General features: G+C 41.3%; 1 protein-coding gene across 2 annotated transcripts in view; it reads right to left on the bottom strand.

Annotated features, from left to right (window-relative positions):
- Nucleotides 1-18,473: 18,473 nt before the first annotated feature.
- The window catches only part of SERTAD2 (SERTA domain containing 2), a 144,897-nt gene continuing 141,081 nt past the window's right edge, over nucleotides 18,474-22,289 (bottom strand). For both annotated transcript variants that reach the window (XM_027865229.1, XM_027865228.1), the window contains exon 2: nucleotides 18,474-19,584. In XM_027865229.1, the coding sequence (XP_027721030.1) occupies nucleotides 18,633-19,580 (948 nt within the window). In that variant the 5' untranslated portion in view covers nucleotides 19,581-19,584 and the 3' untranslated portion in view covers nucleotides 18,474-18,632. The remainder of the gene's footprint in view (nucleotides 19,585-22,289) is intronic.

The following is a 22,289-nucleotide window of genomic DNA, read 5'->3' as shown; positions in this document are numbered from 1 at the left end:
TAACGGTAGGGTTACCAGGGAATACTGGAGCCAATTGTCTGCAGAGTTGATTGTTAAACTTTCGGTGGCAGCATTTACACCTGGGAAATCAGCAAGCACTAAAAATAAGGGCTTATTTATTGTTTTGTTGGTCAGATAGTGAAAATATTAATAATGCATATTATACTTAAAAGTGTGTTGTGTGTACATTTTTTTCAGAGAGCCAGTTATTAAACATTTACCCAGCATATCCTTGTATAAATGGGGCAGCCAGGTGACTAAGTGGATAGAGCACTGGGCCTGGAGTCAGGAAGACCTGAGTTCAAATCCAGCATCAGATACTTATTAGCTCTGTGACCCTGGGCAAGTCATTTCACCTGTTTGCTTCAATTTCCCCATCTATAAAATGAGCTGGAGAAGGAAATGACAAACCACTTCAGTTTCTTTGCCAAGAAAACCCCAAATGGGGTCATGAAGAGTCAGACATGACTGAAAACACCTGAACAACATAGAGTGCTTTCATGTTAGCAAAGCACTTTACAAATATTATCTCATTTTATCCTCACAACAACCTGGGGGGTTGGTGTTATCATTATCCCCATTTTACAGATGAGAAAACTGACGCAGATAGGGTTTAAGTGACGCCTAGGGTCACATATCTAGTAAGCTGTCTTAGGCAGGTTTTGAACTCAGGTCTTTTTGACTCAGGCCCAATGCTTCATCCACTTCTCCTCCTAGCTGGCCTACCACAACGACAAACAATGATGCATGAGCCCACTGAGACACCTCCCCAGTCACTGGACAGGGTCCTAGGCTGTGATCTGTTTCTATAACCCCATCTGTGTTTCTCCGCCTCTGTCTCTATGCACCTGTCTCTCCAGCTCCATGTCTGTGTGACTATCGTCTCTGTGACTGTCCTTGTCCTTCCCTCTCTGTGTGGCTCTTCTTGTAACCATGGCTGTCTACACAGCTCTCTGTCTCTGGGCACCATCTCTCTTGCCTCCAACGTGGAATGGCTCCTTCTGCCTCCTCCTTTGGGGCTCAGCATTCGGACCTCTTCCCCTGGGGTGGAGGCAGGAGTGGGGCTGCTTCCCAGAAGGCCTTCTGTCGAGAATGTCTGGCAAGAACGGCTTCCCCACACTTGGCCCTGCCTGCCAGGGGAGGAGACTCTAGGCTCAGAGCCTGGGCAAAGGCTATTTCTTTCTTGATGAGTGGAGGAAGGGATTGAGAACCTAGCAAAAAAACAGAGGAGACATGGGTTGTTCCCGCTGCTTACTGTACTTAAGCTTTGCTGATGCTGGGCAGATTAAAGGATCCACCCCAGGACGCCCCAGCAACCAGTTTCCCAAATGTCCCTTCATCAAGGCTCAGAGTGACTGTGGTTTAGGTTTGCATACCCTCCCCCCCTTGCCCCCAGCTCCCCTCAGTAGGTTTCTTTTGTTGTTGCTAAATCCCCTCCAACCTCCCCTTAAAATCGCCAGCAGAGCCGAGTGGAATTCAACACCCAAACAGTCACACAAAGCCCAGAATTAATAGCTGGCTTTGTCTGGGCACAGATGTTCCGCAGCTTGGAGAATGGGGCGAGTTTTTCCTGCTACTTGAGTTAACTGTGCTGACTCCAAGCTTGGGCCGCCCCAGGCTGGGGAATGGAGGAGAAGAAAGAAGAGGAGAAAAGGAAGGGAGGAGGAGAAAAAGAAGGGAGAGTGAAAGAGAAGAAAGCCAAAAAGGACATGGAAAAAGAGGAGGAAAGTGAGGGAGGATAAAGAGAAAGAAGAAAAGCATTGGGGGGAAGGAGACTAGGTGGGGAAAGAGGGAAAAGAGGAGGAGGAAGAAAAGAAAGCAGAGGCAGAAAGTAAGAGGGAGAGGAGCAGTGTGGCTTTCCATTAGAGATGGCCACCCACTCCTCCTAAGCCAGGGTTGGATTCATTTATTAACTCATAAACACACCGGGCAATGTCCTGTCTCATGTCTCAGATGGTCATCTTCTTAATCAGTCAGTAAATAAGCATTTATTCAGTGATTACTCTCTGTCAGGCACTGTGCTAAGTGCTGGGGATACGAAGTAAGGTAAAAACACTGTCCCTGCCCACAAAGGAGTTCACCTTCTTACGGGGGTCACACATGCAAATGATTAGGTACACATAAGATGTATATATATATACATATACGTATATATGTGTGTATATATGTGTTGTGTGTATGTGTGTATGTGCACACATACACACACACACATATATAATATATATGGACATGGTAATTTGGTGGAGGGGGTGGGGCTGGAGGAGGCGTCCTGCAGAAGGTGGGAGTTGAGCTGACTCTTGGAGAGGTCGGGGAAAGCCAAGAGGTTGGAGGTGAGGTGGGAGAACATTCCAAGTCTGGGGCCAATGGAAAGGCTCAGAGGTGAGATGGGGAATCATCGAAGGCCAGTGTCTGTTGATCACTAGAATTCTCAGAGAGAAGAAAAGCTAAAAGAGACAGACAATGAGATTGTCCTTCCCAATCATCCCTAAAAAGACCCAGAGGGCATGTGCCTTTGTTTTCGCTTTACCTGGATTACCCCAGGGTTACCCCCTGCTCCCCCAGAACCTAAACTCCACGACAGGCATTACAATGTAGAACCAACAAAGCCTGGAACAAGAGAGGTGGGGAGAACGAGCCAGAGGGGTTTACAGCTTGACTGAAAAACAAAAAAATGAGGTGGGGGAGAGGACAGGCAGACAAGCCAGAGTGCAGAGTTAATATTTTCCTTCTGTACTGGGAGGTTCCCTCCTAAATAGCTGGCCTGAGCACACTGAGCTGTGGGATATTCACATGTAAGCCAAACATACTAAATGTAGGCTAGTGACATGTAATCCAAGTGTGCTAAGCTGTGAGTTAGTGATATGCAAACCTCCCAGGCTAAGCTCCAGGACAGTCGCATATGAACCAAGCCCACTGAGCTGTGGGCTAATCACATAAGATGAGATGAGCATGCTAAGCTGTGACCATCACACATGAGCTGAGCATGCTAAACGGTGGGAAAATCAGATGTGAGCTCAGCATGCTGAGTTATGAGAGCCAGTCACACGTGAACTGAGTAGGAAGGAGAGAAGGAAACAAGCATTAGAAGCCTACTACACAGCAGGCACTGTGCTAAGAGCTTTACCAAATATCCTCACAACAACCTTTGAGATAGGTCCTATTATCATCCTCAGTTTATAGATGAGGAAACCGAGGCAGACTGAGTTTAAGTGACATGCCCAAGGTCATATAGCTAGTAAGTATCTGAGGCTGTTTTTGAACACGGATCTTCCTGACTCCAGCCCTAGGTATAAACAAAACTTGGGGATAATCACCTGTGAGTTGACCACTTAACTGCATATGAAATGATCTGAGGACGTAGAACTGAAATACAAACCAAGCATACTGAACTGTGGGTAAACGCATATGAAATACGAACATGTGAAATGGTTAGAATATCAATACCACCCTGCCTGGAACGCACTCCCTCTTCCCCTCCAACCCCTGACCTCACTGGCTTCCTTGAAGTACCAATTAAAATCCCACCTCCTACAGGTAGCCTTCCCCAACCCCTCCCAGTGCCTTCCCTCTTAATTATTTCCTATTTATTATGTCCACAGTTTGCTTTGTATGAGTTTGTCCGCATGTTGTTTCCTCCGTTAGACTGTAAGCTCCTTGAGGGCAGGGAATGTCTCTTGCCTTTTTTGTATCCCCAGCACTTAGCACAATGCCTGGTACATAGTAGATGCTTAATAAATGTTTATTGATTAACTGACTGTTTGAGGCAAACATGATCAGCAACGTATGTGATTGCTTTCCTTTCATTCTTTCCTAGTTCTTTCTTCCTGAAAGCTGGGCTTACAGATGACTTCTTCCCACAAGAAACTGAGCCTCCCATTGCAGAAGACATTCAACCCCTGGGACCTGAAGAAATGCTGGCTCATGTCTAGGTAAAGCCTTGACAACCACCTGCTGGTGACAGCAATGCCCAGAGCAGCCTACTTCCCAGGAACACCTCAGTTCTGTGCTTGCTCTGTGTATGGGATTGGGGTGGGGGTGTCATCCTGGAGCAGGCAGGCCTCTGAGGGAGGAGAGCCTGACTTTCCTAGGCACCCACAACCTGCTGGCATCTGGTTGGGCTGTTTCTAGTGTCAGTATTTGGGTCCTTCCGTCCTTGGTGTTTATGGTGGGTCCTACTTTGTCTGTCTGCTCCCTAAGCGGCCAGCCTGGTGTCCAAAGAGGATGATCAGGCACGTCGCCACTTGGTGTGTGGCCATGAATGTGAGCTCCAACATTTACCAGCTGGGCGAGTCACTTAACCTTCGTAAGCTTCAGTGACAGGGTAATAATTATTTACCTGATAGGATTATTATGAGAAAAGTCCTTTGTATACCTCAAAACAATATGGAAATGGGAGTTATTAATATTATCATTATCTATCAACCTGATTTGTGGCCTTCTTCCATCCTTGAATATTCTGTCTTTCCAGCATTAGCTTCCACACTGGAAGTTGGTCCCTCATCTACGGGACCCTTGTAGGCCAGTGAGAAGAGAGCTGAGCTAGATTCCAGAGCTAGGTTCCAGACCCCACCCCATAAACCGGATGTGTGGTCTTGAATATATAATTTGACATCTCTAGTCTTCAGTTTTCCTGTTTGTAAAACAGGGATGATATCTGCCATACCACTTTTCAGGGCTGAGGTCACTACTGGCAGGTAGGTGGGGGCTCTGGATAGAGTGTGGGACTGGGAACCCAGAAGACCTAAGTTAAAATCTTGCCTCAGGCACTTACTAGTTGTGTGACCTTGGACTGGTCACTTAGCCTCTCTCTTAGTTTCTTCATCTGTAAAATGGGGATGGCAGTAGTACCTACCTTCCAGGGTTGTTGGGAGAACCAAAGAAGATAACATATATAAAGAACTTTTGTGTACCTTCAAGCTAGCTATTATTATTATTAGATATAAAGCACTTAGAAAAAGTTCAAAGGCTGATGTAAAAGTCAAGTATTATTTTATTATTTTATTATTTCATTATTTCATCTGCACAGTGCCTATAGAAACCTAATGACAAAGTCTTGGTGGCTGATTGAAAAAAATAATAATAATGAGCTTCTCTGGTCTTCTGTTTAGCCTGTTAAAGCAAGGTCAGAGTCAAGTGAACGTGGATGGTGTTTCTTGTCTTCATTGGTGTCTGGTGTAGGGAGCAGGAGTGGTTTGGGGGTTGATGGAGGAGGGCAGGGAGAAGAAACAAAAAGCTTCAATGGACAAAAGCTACCAGCCCATAGGGGTGTGGAATTGTAGGGGGTGTTGGGGTGGGGAAAATGCCCTAATTAGCAATCATTAAAACTGACAGGAGAACACATAGGTGACAACTCAGAAAAAACGAAGACTGGATTTGGGGTGGGGAAGAATGAGAAACTACATGGTGTAATCCTGGCCCAAAGAGAGAAAAGCCACCCTTGGTAGGCCCTAGCTACAATTAGCTGCATCACAGGCTGACTCTCCCTTCTTAAGGTCTCAATTTCTCTATCTGCAAAATGGGAATAATAAGGCTAGACCTTGCCTCTGAAAATGAATTAAATCACTTGGGCAAGGCACAATGTGGTCCTCAAAGGAAGAATTATGAATTTGGAGAATTCCTTTTAATCATTCCTATTCCTATCATTATTCTTAATTAATCTGGCTGTAATACATGAAAGCTTGGGCATCAGCCAAATGCATTTTAATAACTTTCTGTGGAGACAGACATTTCCTGGTTGTATTATTATAATCGTTACACTCATTCGATCAGGAATTCTTAAACTGGAATTTGGGAAGATTCTGAGGTATTTGAGAGATATTCTGATAATCATATTTCAATATAATCAGTTTCCTTTGTAATCTTATGTATTTATTTTATGCATTTAAAAACATAATTCTGAGATGGGGCTGGGTCTCCAGCTTTCACCAGACTGCCCAAGGGATTCATTCATGGGCCAAGAAGGGTTAAGGACCTCTGCTCCAAGACCTTTTCCAACTCGAAAAATTCTACATTTCTACTATAATCAATGGATATTTTAGGGTATGTGTGTGTGGCGGGGGGCAAGCATGTGCATGGGTGTTCCTCTGTGTTTGAGTCACTGGGTTTTTCATGTTCCTTTCATTTCTTGTCTCCTCCCTCCATTCTTTACCTGGAGGGAACTGAGATTGTGAAGGCCAGGGATTTAGAAAACAAGGGGTTGGAGGACAGTCAGTTTCTCACTCTTCCCTACTCCAAATCCAGTCTTCATCTTCCTGAGTAGTCACCTCTTTGCTCTCCTGGCAGTTTTAATGACTGCTAATTAGGGCATCTTCCCCACCCTCACGGTGGTAGCTTTTGGTCCATTGAACCTTTCTGTTTTCTCCTGCTGCCCTCCTCCATCAACCCCCCAAACCACTCCTGCCACCCTACCATCTGAGCCATGGGTATTAATATGACCCACTCAGCTTCTTGGCCCCAGGACTAATGAGGCCAACCTCCACCCCTTCTCACCTCCCACCCCAGCTGCAAGGTCAAGGACAACCCCACCAGCCAGCTACAAGCCCTGTATTCGTCCTTCCAGGACTGAAACAGATCATGGAAATCTGGTTTTCCTCCTCACCACCACCGCCATCATCATATTCTGCTTTCCTTCACTCTGACAGGCTCATGGACACCCAAATTGAAGAGCAGGACATGCCCTATTAGATCACAGAGCCTCCCACCCCCACTCCATCCCTCATTCCATCTCCACCCCGGCACCGGCCAAGCCTGAGAGGAGCAGTCCATTGGTCAGGGACCTGCCTGCTGCCTGGTTTTAAACAGCTCCATCCAAGTGGCTCTTGCCATCTCTGTTGAGCCTCATAATTTTTTCAGTATGAAGGCAGAGATAAAGGAGTAATTTGTTCTACACACATAGATTCCATAAGCCTGTGTTTAGACTCCATAATCCCCATCCCAGACTCATATTAGTGATTTTCCCCCCTCCGTTCCTGCCTGGTATATTGGAGGACGGAGAGCCCTAGACAGGAAACAGTGGCCTCTCCAAAGCACAGTTGGGGAAAACACTAACTCCATCACCTCGACTAGTCCCTCATTTGAGAGGCCCAGGATGGGTCTTGAACGTTGTCATAAAAGTTTCACCACTAACAATCCCTATATGCCCCGTCTCAACTCTAGTGCTCCATCCTAACTCTCAGAGGTATTTCCTCAAACTTGAGGTGGAGGGGGGCATATAGGCCTTTCACCCTAAATTCCTGCTCCCTAGATACAGGAAGCCAATACCTCAAAAAGTGAAAGGCCAATAAAAGGGTGGAATACATTCCCATGCATTGAAATGGGTAGAGGATCAGATGGTGGAGAGGTTCAGCCTGAAACCACTCATGTTGTCTCCCAAAGAGAATTCAGAGATCCATTACATTTCCCCAGATCAGAATTCATTTCATCAAGGATTCTGGGGTCATCGGAGGTGGAGTGAGAGCATGACAGAGACAAATCATATTCTTTGGAGATGTGTTGAGTTTGGGTTATCTGAATGCATTTACAATGTGCTGTTTTAGGAGATACCAACCCAATGTGGAGGGGTAAGCCGCCAAAGTTTGGGGTGACATTTCCTAACCCATCCACAGACTCTGATTGGGGCCTGTCCCAGATAAAATTGTTAAGTCAGCAAAGGTTCCTGTCAGCACCAGCCATCTTTCCTCTTAATGTACCCTTTCCACTATTTTCACTGTGGCTCCTCTGTTCCTCACCCTTCATTACCTCCCCACCCCCACCGTCATTCAGGCACCCAGCTACCAGAAGAGTAAGCAATCTGATAAACTAATTCACACTAAAACATTAGTGACTCAATATGTTACTCCTCTTAGAGATGCTTCCATTTATTTTTGAAAGAAGAGTCACAGAAAGGGGGCTAATGTTTAACCCAAAGGAACAAAATTTATAGGTAGAGTTTCAGACATAGTTAAAGAATAGTGGGGTGTAGAGAATTTGGGGAAGCCAAATTTTCCCAGCATCACTCAAATTACAACACACAGGCAATTATCTGTGCTCACTAGGCATAAGGCCAGCCCTCCTGTCAGCCTCCCCACTCGCAACATACATTGATTCTATGATAATTCTCAGGATTTGGCTAATGCCACAATGACTGGTGACTCAGATCTCTTGTTGAATGAGGCAAGAGGAGGATTTTAAAGGGACGGGAGCCCTTGAATTCTCATGAGTTCTACTTCCATGTTTAGTCAAGTGCATTATCACACTTCCTTCCTTCCATGGGCACCATAGAAAATATTGGGGGGATGGAGGGGCAAATACAATTCTAGCCAAATATTTGCTGTGGATCGTTTCTGTGAAAAAGGTCTTCTGACCAGATCCATTCAGGTTATTCATCCTGAATTCCAGAGGGAAGCCATAGCTGTCACTCTCTGGTTTTTACCTTGACAGTCCACAAATTATCTCACTAGACTCTATCTCCCTTAATTCTAGTGCCTTTCCTCTGTAGATTATCTCTGATTTATTCCATCTATATTATTGTTTGTACAGTTGTTTGCATGTTATCTTCCCCATTAGACAGCCTTTTCATATATATATCCCCAGTGCTTAACACAGTGCCTTGCCTAAATTGAAACCCCACATCTATAGAAACTCTAGAATGGAATGAAAAGCAGGATACATTTGAATAAACATTAAGAGGGAAGAGGCACCAGAGTCTCCACTTTATCCGCAGTGTCAGGACAGAATCTTTTTAAAGATGACTTTACAAACTAGGATTCTTTTTTTTTTTTTAATAAGGCAATCTGGGTTAAGTGACTTGCCCAGGGTCACACAGCTAGTAAGTATCAAGTGTCTGAGGCTGGATTTGAACTCAGGTCCGCCTGACTCCAAGGCTGGAGCTCCATTCACTGCTCCACCTAGCTGCCCCTAAACTAGGATTAATTCCAAGCACAATTATGAAGTAGGTAAAACTTGTCTCTTACACTCTTTCTATTCCTTATGTTCTCCCTCTCCCTATATCCCTTTCAGGTTCCTAGGGCCCTTATATTTTCCTCTGGACACTTGGAGTTCTCCACATGGCACTCCATCTTCCAGGTCTTTCCTCTTTCAGTAGTGTGCCCAATGCTCCAATTTTATTCCTTCTTTCTCTCTCCCAACCAAACTCTCCTTCCTTCATACTGTCATTTAAGCCAACTACCAAAAAGCTAGAATATGACCAACTGATTCACATTAAGGTGTTAAAAATTAAGGATAACTTACCATTACCCCACCTAGGAACATTTGGACTTTAAAAGAGGCAGCCTGAAGAGGGACATGCTTAAAGGGAATTACTCTGTACTGGGGAATTTGAAGGTATTTGATAGGTAGAATAGATGGGGGTGGGGAGTAGGGAATTGTCAAAGTCTGATCCTCCTTGAATCATAGAGAGGCAGGACAATACAGGGCATGGAGTGGAGTTAGGAACTTGGAGTCCTTACTTTTCTCATGTGTAAAACAGGAATAAATACTACCTATAATATCCATCTCACATGGTTGTGATGAAGCACTTTGAAAATTTTTATTTTTTTATTTTTATTTTTTTTTATTTGCTAGGCAATGGGGTTAAGTGACTTGCCCAGGGTCACACAGCTAGTAAGTGTTATGTGTCTGAGGCTGGATTTGAACTCAGGTCCTCCTGAATCCAGGGCCGGTACTCTATCTACTGCACCACCTAGCTGCCCCCATTTTGAAAATTTTAAAGCACTAAGTGACAATCATTCCCCTCCCTCACTCCCTCCATGATGTCGTCATCATGGGGAACTCCAGATATATAAACTCCATTCACCAATACAGATCAATACATGGACCCAAGACGTCATTGATTTGGGTATTTCCCCCAACAATATAGATTGCGACCAATAGCTGTGCCTGTCTATTCCCTGTGACCCTCATCCAAATCTTCTCACCAATTCACCATAGAAGTGTTGACATTTTGAGGATCCAGTAGAACACCTGTCATCTCTTTGCCAGATAACCAGCCCATCTTCTCAGCATCCATTTCCTTGATGGTATCTTCTTCTTCTTTGAAGGTACCCATTGGTTATATGCTGCAGCTTGCTCACCCCACCCCCATGTATTCTCCATTATATGTTATTAATTCTTTAGAGATTGTTGTATTCCACATCTCACTGCCATAGGGCAACACTAGAAAAAGAATATAGGCATTACAAAGATGGGGTTTTATTTCCATGGGAAACTTGGGGTCATTAAAAGAGTTTTGTATTTTCCCAAAGGCAATTCAACTAATCTCTTCCACCCGTTCAACTATGGGCCCAACTCGTCGTCCACCTGTACTGTCTGGCCCAAGATATACACACCGAGAGACAACTTCTATAGGCCTTCCATACAGAAGCATTTGATAATCTGGGAAATATGCGTTTTTTTCATTTAGTTGGTTTTTCCCATGTGGATGGCCAGGGCTGACTTTCTCATAGTTAGAGACCTCTGCCAGGAGGCTCCACAGTGTCACCAGGGTTGGTAAAACCAGCACAAATGTCATTCCAAAACACAAGCATCTCAATCTCACCATCCACAGAGAAACCCTCTTCAACTCAGCCTCTGCAATGGATCTCCTCTATCACAGTAGCTACCACAGTTGGTGAGCATACTGTTTTATACCTTGCCTGATGTTTATGATGACTGTTGAACAAGATTATTTTTGTGATCATGTCTTTAAAGGAATTTCAAATGATTTTTATGTATGGATGGGAGAAAGTGTTGGAAAAAGGACCTCTAAGTGGTGTTTTGCACTATTGAGCCAAATATTTTTACATATTCAACAAGTAACAAGCACAATGGAATCTGACATTCTACCAGGGAATTGTAACATGATAAAGACAACATCTATTGTTGAATAGCAATTGCGGCAGCCTGCTTGTTCCCCACTGAAACTCCCATTGAGGATGCCCTCAATTTTTATATAGATTTTTTTTTCTCTCTCTCCCATCCCCCTGCCCCTCTACCCTTACCAAGGGCAGAAATTGCTTTCTATGTCTTTGGTACCTTCTAATACCTTGCATTCCTTAGCACTCTTGTGATCATGACTCCTTCAGCATAGACCTCCTCCATAAATTCTTCGTTTTCCCATCTTGGGTCTCTTCAGTACCATTTCTACCTCTTCTATAAGCACATCTGGTACTGTGATGTTAGGGTCTGAGTGTAGGGTTCCACTCTCCTTAATGGCAAGAACAGTTTGTAATACTAGTCTTGACAGATCTTTCCCATTTTTCTTCTACTTGTGGTCCTTCCATTTCTGTCTTTAACTGCTTCTGGGATGACTTTGCTTAGCTGTAATCTTGCTAAGTTTTCTTTAAACGAGTTTCACCTTCCACTGCTTTTCTCTGCTTTAAAAGATGATACTACTTATTATCATCCATCATCCTTCTTCCTCTGATTTTATGAATAAGTTTACGTTCCAAACCAGTGTTACATTTGGCCACCATCTTTCTCTGTTTGTTAACTATTTGTCAAGTTCCTTTCTGGATGCCACTTGTTGGGTCAATAGAGTTACAGCAGTTAAACTTCTACATAAAATTATTGTAATGGATGTTATTGCTATTTCTGATCTCAATTTCCCATTTTCCATTCCTGATTACTTGTTAAAATAGTTCAGAATTGGGTTGTTTCAATTGTACACCATATCTTTTCCTCATTCTTGCTTTTTCCTCATTCTGGTCTTGCTTAATTTGGCTAATTTTGCTGCTTATTTTTATTTTTTACTGATCCTAATCAACTGATCTGTAATTTATAGATAAGCTATTTGCCTGAGGACCCTGAAGGGTTAAGTGACTTGCCCATGGTCATAAAAGCTAGTAGGTGTCAATCAGAACTTTGAATCCAGGTCTTTCTGACCCCAAGATATGGCCTTTATGCACAGTTGTTACACTGCCAGCTATCACTATTATTATATCATCTAGGTGAGGTCAGCCCTGTTAGTCTTTCAATCACACTCTCCTGCAAATGGCTTTCAAGTGCTCTGGACTAGGAATGCAAGGGTTAAAAGTCTTTCTCAACCAATGTCCCAATAAGCATTTATATAGCACTTTAAGGTTTTCAAAGCACTTAACACACTCATTTCATTCTCACAACCACCCTATGAGGTAGGTGTTATTATTATCCCCATCTCACAGATGGGAGAACTCTGGATTAAGATATTTGCCCAGCTCCATATAGCTACTAAGTGTCTGAGGCAGGATTCAAACCCAGGTCTTCTGGTACTCCCTAATCTATAGACTTTCCCAACTCTAAGAGATCAGTGAAGCCAGCCATCAAAAAGTAGCAAGGGGAGATCAAATGATAATGGGGGGGGAGGGGTTGGAGTAGGGAGTCTTCCAATGTTCCAATTTCCACCACCCTTAACTCTGGCTGAGTCTCTCTCATAAAGCTGAGACAGTGAGCATAGCAGAAAGTCTGGGGCCTTCAACCTCTTCCTCTGAAGGTAGGGAGGTAGATACAATCGAACAATGGAACCACGCAATTTAGACAGCACTTTGCCATTGTTTTCAGGAAACCAGCAGAGTCGGACAGAGACTGTAAATTGCTTTTCAGAGGCACCTTAACTCCATACATTAAAAAAAAAAACCAATGACAGGCAGGGCCAACAACCACCTTTTCAAATAATGGGGGAAAACGCAGATATTTTCAGGATACCCTAGGAGAGACAGGCCCACTGGTTTAGGACTACATAGGTGTGAAAAGGCCAAGAGAACATGTGGGAGTGGGTGGTTGCACTCCAATTTCCCACAACCACGTAGGGCAAATCTCAAAGGCAGCAGTTAGAGGACAGGAACATTTAAGTCAGCAAGAATTCAGTTTGGAAACAAACTTTCCAGAAATACTATCACATGCTTCTCCCTGATCCTCCCACTCACTGTCTCCAGATCTCTTAGGGTCTGAGTTTCAGCAACCACTCTTTCCATTGAGTGAAAGGCATTACTTGCTGCAGGGCTCCTAAACAGGGGAGGAGGCCTAGGTGGTCGTAGAAGAGACAGAAAGCTGTTCTGGATCTGGGATACCAAAGCAATGAGCAATGCTGGCATTGGCCCTACCCTCTCCAGTTGTTTCCATTTTGGGGTCCCCCATAAAAAAGCAATATAAAATTCCTGTATCCAGATCTGACTTGGATTCTACCACCACAAAAGGTCAGTGAGAGCTGGTAACTTCTGATTCAAATTAGGGATGATGAGAAGCATCACACACTGAAATCAAAATGGCAGCACGGATTCTGAAAACCATACAATTGGTAAGACTGTGCATTTCATATCATATAAGGCCTTCAGTGAATATTTGTTTGATGACAACCTCTTCACAAGCCAGGGAGCTGAGAGATCCTTTCTATTTCCCAACAGTTCCTCAAACTACTTTCAACTGTAAAAAAAAAAAAAGAAAAAAAGAACAATTTGAGAACAGGGGAAAGATTGAGGTGGGAGATAAAGTTTAAACCTGATGCCAGAATGAAAATAAAACTCTAGTTTAAATCAGCTTATCTAGTTTATAAGTGTCTATGAAAATTCTATAGCTTTTATTACTAACTAGGTCCTAAAATATACCTTCAACTTGGGACAGCTTTTGTCTAAATCATGCATTTACCAAGAGATGTTAGCTCACCTCTATGTAGCTGGCGCACACACATCTATCTACATCTAGTATTAGGGTTACTAAGGAGTCCTTCATAACTACCCCTGAGACAGGTATCATACACATCACAGAACATATAATTTCAGAGTTGGAAGGAACCTCAAAATATTATTCCACGCCTTCCCTGTTCTACAGATAAGAAAACTCAGGCTGAAAGAGGTTCAATTACTTGTCCATGGTCACAGAGCTGGCATCAGAATGGAGACCTGAACAGCAGATTTCTTGCTGTCACTGCCTTTCAGCAGTGGTTAGTATCGATGTTGACTTTTATCACAGAACGAGGTCCCCAGAGGTCGTCTGTTCCAACCCATACTTGAAAAGGAATCCCCTCTGCAAACTCCCATTTCAAAATATACAAATTGTGTATATTTTGTCTCCTCTCAATAAGACTATAGGCTCTTTGACCAATGCTCAATACACATTTGGTTGATTTACTAAATTTTAATTAATCATAATTAGAGAAAAAAAGCCATTACATTTTTAACACTTTAAACTGTAATGGGCCATTCAACAACTCATGTAGATGGAAAAGCCAAAAAAAACACAAACACAACTCTATCCTTTTAACTGTTTATTGTATAATATAAAACTACAAAAGTAAGACTGCTTATTTCCATGTACATTTATCCAATTGTTTAGATTACAGCCCATACCTACATGTGAATACAGTAATCTGGGTTCAGATGTATATGTCTGTAATATTGCATAGAAAAGGCACAGCTCTAAGGTCTGTGGGGGAAATTACAGCCTCCTTTTTGACAACACGCCCTTCTCAACAGTCATACACCAAACATTTCACACTATTTACACCTTTTCCAGAATCTTTGCTGTTTACATGTATGGATTACATTTATCTCCAATAGTTTTCTTCCCCAAAGTGCAGAATCTTTATTAATTTTATTGTTTTCAGCAGAATTTTAAATTGGCTCGTTTTCAAGAATCAGTCAGCTTCAATTTTAAGAAGCACCAAAAGCCTTCTGAAAGCATGTAGATCACACAAACCTCTCTAGGATCAATGTACCCGAGTGTGGCAGGAAATTAACCATTTCTCATCCAAAACATGTTGAATGTGATGATTTGAATTTTGGCAGGCAGTATTAAGGTCAGATTTGCAGCAATCATTTTGAAACAATCCAGGACATGAACAGACAGCAGAACCCCCCAAATCCCGCACAAAGTTGGGGGGGGGGTTTGTCGGCATTTTCCACTGGTCATTTAAGAAGGGTGCCCCGGGGTATTCCTAATTCATTGCTTACCTCAGAGAAGTGATTCCTAAATTTAAGCTTTAAAAATTATCTGTAACAATATATACTACTGCTCTTCAGCGTTTATTTACTTCAATAAATGTTCCTTTCTCTACCTCAGGGCAGTGAGGGTACCCCAAGGGAAAGTAGTATTTAAATGCATCAACTGATAATGAATGAGAAAGACACTCAGGTGTGTATCTGAGGTTAGTTTCTGACCCTTTGGCATGAACAAGCATGTCAATCTGGTTGCTCCTTCCTTGATAAAGGGAAAGCAGTGCTATTAAAAATCTTTTAAAAATCGACCCTTTAATGCTTGATTTTCCTAAAAATTTGGGGATTAAAACAATCTTCATCCATACCTTCTGCATATTTCAAATAGACCCACATTAGAAAAGAGTAAAAATAAATGTGAATCGTGCATACCATGAAAAGAACCCAGTTCATTTTCTGAGTCTGGCTCTGATCCCCTTTTTAATACAGATTTACATTCCTACAAGAGAATACATTCCTACCATACATTCTGTACATGTTACAATCCAGATGTTGTTAGCTTCACAATAAAATAAATATATTTACAAAGAAAAAGGAATAAATAACTTATGAAAAAATCACTTCAAATTCAAAGCTTTTTCATTCTGCTCTCATCTTGTCACTTCATTGCACATCATTGTCAATAAATGTCACTGCCACCCCCCACACCCACCCCCACACCCACCCAAGCCTGGCATGTGTCTTTTATAAAGGCTCCTCAAACTGCCTGTTTGACTCTGAACTGTTCATGATGCCCAGATTATAAAACGAAATGTTACTGCTAAAGCATGGAATCTTCTGCAAGTATGTCCCTGTAGAGCTGGGGCTTAGAGACCACAATAAAGATTGTTCTGACTTTCTGGTACATCATTTTGTAAAAAATAAAGAAAAAAGTTTAAAACCTGATGGTTCTGCCCTTTTAAAATGGACCACCAATTTCCCTTATCTTCCTTATTTAAGCGTGTGTATATATGTATGCATATGTCTTAAACATATACACACATATATACACACACTCACATACCTATCCATATATATGCACACATATATTATATATAGGCATATACACGTATAGGCATGTATTTACACATATAAACACACATATATTATACTCATTCTCTGTTTTAACACTACCTTACAAATAAGGGATTTTCAAAGAATAAGTTCTAGGCAACACTTCATTGCTTTGGAAATGGTGCTCTTTTGAACAATTGCCTAACATATGGTCTTTGTTTAAATACACAATTTACTAATCCAACGAAAGTGTGGTTGTTCTAGGTTACTGTAAATCAGTTTTCAACAATGGTAAATCAATTGCTTACCATATTATCATTCTAAACAATCAGCACTATTGTACATCTACATACATACGTGTATCGCATGTGGCTATTTTCCTGGGTTCTCCAATTATACAAATCTTGGAATCTGAGGGCAGGATTGTTTTTTGATAAGGAAGAGAAGAGCCAAAATGGAGCAATCACAACTACACAGGATGAAAAATAACATAATCCCCATTCCCATTTCCTCAACTGAATATGGTCCCTAATCCTACCAAGAGATAATGCCTAATCTGTCTGCAGTATCAAAAAAGTTATGGGTGTTAAGGTTGCTTGGAAGGGAACTACAATTCTATTAGTTTCTTGCTGCTTCACGAGTTGACAGGTCTTTTAAAACAAAACTCAAGGGGTATGAAAGTAAACTAGGGTCCAGAAGGATTTTACACATGAACCTTTTACTTATGTGAGTAATTTATCTGCTTTGTCATGTGCATTATATTATTATGTAGACTATCTATGGCCTATTTAAAGTGCCATTTTATAAAGTTATCCTTTTAATAGACAGAAAATACCCAATTTCATCCATGGCAAGAAGCGAGCAGAACTGATGACTGAATATTGTCAAATGACAAACAAAACAAAAAACCCCATAATTTAAAATTTCTTAAATAAATATAAAAGTTATTCCTAAAGAAGCCATATGCATTTCAACAATATAGGTTGCAACTTGCACGCAACAGCTAAAGTACCATGGCAGGGGGAAGGGAAGGGGGGAGCCCTAAAATGCCATAAACTATTTCAGCAACAGGCATGATACATTGCAAACATTTTTAAATTAAATGTACACCACAATGAATAAAAACGCTATTGGTGCAGTAACGAAGACTTCTCAGGTGTTATGGGAGGGAGAGAAGAAACATGCATAGAAAGCTGTGTTTGTATATTCTGGTACAACAGGCCTATAAAGTGTAAAGCAGTTAACGTAGTTGATAAAAGAAACCAACCACGCTGGAGATGCCAAGTGATGTAATGTGACTAACTCCAGTTTCCACAGCAATGGATATTAAAGTTAGAGTCCATCCAGTGCAGATAAGAGATGAGCTTCACTGCAGTAATACTGAAGATGCCATTTTCAGCACTTATCAACATAGTGAACAAATGCTCCAAGGAAGGGGGAGAAGGGAGGAAGAGGAATATAAGATGATTCAAATAAATGATGTATGCCTTTTTAAAATGCAATTTAAAAACAAAATAAACTTACTCTTAATAGGTATTTTCATTCCATAAAATGATTGATTTTAGTAAAATTCAGTTCAGATGTGATGATTTTCTCGAAAGCTAATTAAGTTCAAGTCACAGAGAAAATTATGTTAAAATGAAACATTTGGGTTCAATTTTTAAAAAATTAAAAACAGTAACTTGGCATACATACTTGAAGGCTAAGTTTTCAGTAGCCTTCCTCTCAAAAGAGAAAGCTACAGAGAACCATCACTTAGAACCCAAGTTTCACAGCTATTTCCTGCCAACTGCTTAATACAAGTTTTATGAGTAGACATGGCTCTAGATTTGGAAATCACAGTAGTACACAGGTGTTTTTATACCAGGGAGTTGGTACTTGTGAAACTTGGGTGAAATATCTCCTGGCCCTTTCTTAAAGCACTGTGTGTTTGCATTTAGGGATATCAACTGCAGATTAATTTGATCTGATTTTCTCTTTGCACCATACACATATAAAACATTACAACTCTGTATAAAAGTACAAGCGCATCTTGTACATTTGAAGTATGCAGGAACTATGTGAGCAAATCCTATCAAAATAGCTATTTTGTGTGTATAAACAGCATTTGTTTTTAGAAAAACAATATAATAAACTGCAGAATCTGTACAAAAATATAAAATAAATTTGGGCAGCAGTTTCTAAACAGCCATGTAAATGCAACACTTAAGAGGAGTAGTTAATGCCTCCAAAAGGCTGAATTGCTAAGTCAACCTACACAGGGCTAAAATGCCAAAAAAGATACTGAGATTATCTAAATAATAAATTTTTTACCTCTTGCAATAAAACTTATAGAAAAAATAGACAAATATGCACATGCAATTTACAGCTTTCCCCAACTTAATCCTTGTGCTTCACTTTTTTTTTTGTAGTAACAATGTAGTAATATTGTCTTCAATATGTATTCTTTCCTATACCAGGTTTTTAGGTCTTCTTTGAGGAACCACTTAAAAACACATTAAAAGTGGTCATACATGGATGAAGGCACTCCAACTCTGCTTGAGGCAAAAAGTACTAGTGTGATCCTTTTTTTTTTTTTTTTCTGGAAAAGGCAAGCAAGGACGATGCATGCACAGTGCTGTGAATCTGTAGGGTTGTGAAAATACTACCAAGTGTGTATATACTGGTACAGAAAAAGTCTCTAGGTTTTTATAGGTTTTACGACCCAACAAGCACCTCCATTATGTGATCCAGTTCTGTAAGGTCCATTTTGAAAGGCTGATTTGGGGCAACTGGTTGACTACTGTAGGGAGCTAAAGTCTTAAGGAGGTCATCTGCAGAGACGGGAGCCATTTTGGAGGCTGCCCCCGTGGCAGAAGTGCAGGGGTCAAAGTCATACATTGATGTGTCTATATCAGCAAACAGAATGTCATCCAAGGTCAAGTCTGTCAGAAAACCTGTGGAAGTTGTTATCTCAAAGTTTCCAGGGAGCGAGTCCATAAGTTTTGCGTCGGCTGTCCGGCTCTCTTGGGGTCCCTCAGGTTTTTGAATGCTAGACTCGCTGGAGCCTTCTTTAGAGCTGTCAACTGCTGCTACTGCTGTTGCTACTGCCTCAGTGGAGGTAGGTGTTGGACAGAGCTCCTCAATTTCGTCCAAGGCTGAGGAGAAGCTGTCCTTTTCTGGTTGGACGGTTGGAGGTGGTAGTTTCGTAGGACCGTCGGGTTGGACGGCCTGAGAAGTGCAAAAAGTATCGTCCTCCAGCAGAGAGGCTGGGGTGAGGCAAGACTCTAGGGACGTAGTGTTTGCTAAGTCAGCCGGGTGGGCTGGGGAGGAGGCGAGATGGCTGAATGCAGGCTGGGCCTCCCGGTAATCGTCCCCCAGAGTGTCAGCTGGCTGAGAAGTGGTGATGAACACAGGTCTCAAGCTGCCTTCCTGTTTGAGTTCCTCCTGAATCCGCCTCAACATGTTGTTAATTAAAACTGTCTTCTGCAGGCTCGGCTCTGTCAGCGGCCTGTGGTTATAGAGTTTCATAAGGGAAATGTTGAAGATAGTCTGGCGCTGTAAGGTGTAGGACACCTTAGATGGACCATCAGTAGGAGACACAACTTTGCCTTCCAGCCCATCTTCATGCTCATCAAACTTCCGTTTTCCTCCTTTACCCAACATATATCTGCAAATAAGAGGAATTGGGAGAAAAATAAAATTGGTGATTTGAAAGACATTTCTGAAATCAAAATGAATCAAAATGTAACCAAGCTATTAGGAGATCAGAGTCCACCAGCATACCCACTGCTATCAGGAAAGCCCTAAGCATTTAACCAAGCGTAGATGTTTTAATAAGGTAAGGTTAAGGAGAAACATTTACATGCTTAAAATTGGGGTGATTTGCTTCCTATGTGTGCATATATTACTTTTTTTTTTATCACTTGTTGGTCTGTTAAATGTACATCTTGAGAAATGTGTACAACACAGTTGAATTGCTATGGAGACCACAACTTTGAACTTCCCATTTCATGCTCTTGTAATTCTCAAGCCAAACATTATGAGTCTTCTGTCCCTCTCTCCTCCTCCAAGTAAATTTATATATAAAAAGAAAAACATCTCAGTACTATGGATTGAAAGCAACATAAATATACATCTATACAGCCTTTGACAGTAGATTCACAGCACTGTGAATACACTCATGTATACATCTCGAAATATTACAAATGCAATTGATCTAAAGGTCACTGTCACCGGAGGAGAAAAATGCACAATTCTGGGACTACTATATGTGACTAAATTATACTGGGGCAAGTTATACATACTTGTTAAAGTACAGTGAGGTGCTTGGGTTTAACAGTAAATGACAACAGCGATACAGAGCTTTCCTTGGAAGGCCCTTCCAGAATCCAATGCAGGAATCTGTGGTATTCAGACTAAGTTCTCCTTTGCCTCAGTTTCATCTTATACATGTAAGGTCTGAAAGAGCTGAATTAATTTCCAAGTCATTTTCTCTTGTTAGCTGCACTGCTGTCCATGCTGCTAGGGAAGTCCCTTTGCTTGCAGCTGAACAGACATACGTAGTTTACCCCTAAGAGCTTAACCAACCATTCCAGAGAAATGTACATCTATCTACTTTATGTTTTCTTTAGTGCCACAGTCTCCCATGGTAATGTATGCTGATTTTTTAAGGAAATCTGACCAGACTTTTCCCCTTACATCCACTCTAAATCACTCTACAAATTTCTTATTTGTCAGAGGGCAACTTGGCCACTCTGTAGAAAATAACCCTTCCTACTCTCCAAGGATGTTGTCATCTACCCTTCTATTCTCTAAATTAAATAATCCTGGGGCCTTTACTCAAAGGTTTGACTTTATAATCCTTTAATCATTTTGTTCCTAGTCACTAAATCCACTCCAAGTTCTCAACTTACCACTAAAGGTAAAGAGTCTAAAACCTGGATATAAGACTCTTGTATGAAGTAATATATGTTAGATAAAATATGGAAAAATTGATACACTTTCTTTTATGCCCAGTACCCGCATTTGTTGCTTTAAGAACATTATTAGCTGACTCAGCTCTACTTTTCTAAAATCTTCATATATAGCAAATGATTCTCCTTTTTAAACTCATAGTTTTTCTTCTGTGTGACATTTCTCTTTACTGATGATTATCACAATGTTAGTTTCTGATATTTTTCCCAACACATCCCAGTTATTTTAAATTATAAATCTCTCCCAGGGGACAGCTAGGTGGTGAAGTGGACTGAGTGCTGGACTTGGAAGTCAGGAAAACCTGAGTTCAAATTCTGCCTCAGAAAGATATTTTACTTAGTTATGTAGCCCTGGCAAATCACCTATAAAATGGGGATGATAATAGCACCTACCTTACAGTGTTGTGAGGATTAGACAATAGTTGTAAAATGCTTTGCAAACTTTAAAACACTACATAAATACCAGCTATTATTATTATTATTATTATTTTTATTAAAGTGCCACATACTCCCTACTTCCAGACTGATTTCACCTGGAAATTGTGTGAACACAGTTCTTTCTTTATTTTACGTCTTCCAGGTCACTGAAGAAAATGTTAAACAATAATGAGCTCATAATTGAGCTCTGAATAATACAAGGAGAGCCTCTCTCCCTTTTCAGCTTCAAAGAAAGTTGCCTAATTAAGCCATAAATTAATTCTCACTTTTATCTCTGAATGGTCAATAGCTGACACAGAAGGAAAACAGCCTGTTCTACTAATCCCAGGAGAAATGATTTGAACAGATTTTTTGAAATCTTTGCTACTTTGCTAGTAATTATTTATTTGGTCAATAAATAATTATTTATTTGGTTCCCAATGAAGTATGAAAGGTAAGGACTTCCTATGTTATACTCAGAAAATATATATCCCTCTCGTGAGGTCCTATTCTGGTACCGCCTCTTGAAAACAATATCACTGAAACACAAGCTTTGTTATGTCTTATACACCTGAAAAGGCTTCAAGTACCAGCCTGATAACATTATCTGTACTCTGAGCATCAGCCTCAGAAAATATGGAAGAATGTCAATGGAAGGCTGACCCAGGTGATGGATTTATTTTTGGTTACAGTAACTCACGAAATGGTTAAAAAGACAAAATATCCCTCAGTTTTGTACCCTTTTCTGCTTCTACAGTAACAGTGGCAAGGAAGGGAAGAAGGAAGCAGAGGGTGCTAGGAATCTCACATTTCATAAACTGGCAATTAAAATTAATTTATCTGTTGGGAGTCTCAATGTTATCTGTTCTAACAATATTCATATAGCCATTTGTTATAAATTAATCCAGAAGAGAGAGAGTTCAAGATAAGTGGAAGGAGGGCTCACTGGTACCCCTTGGGCAAATAAAGGAATTGGCAGAGT

This window comes from Vombatus ursinus, unplaced genomic scaffold, assembly GCF_900497805.2.
Source record: "Vombatus ursinus unplaced genomic scaffold, bare-nosed wombat genome assembly UNPS02014778.1, whole genome shotgun sequence".
NCBI lineage: Eukaryota > Metazoa > Chordata > Mammalia > Diprotodontia > Vombatidae > Vombatus > Vombatus ursinus.
This window is presented reverse-complemented; position numbering and strand designations above follow the sequence as displayed.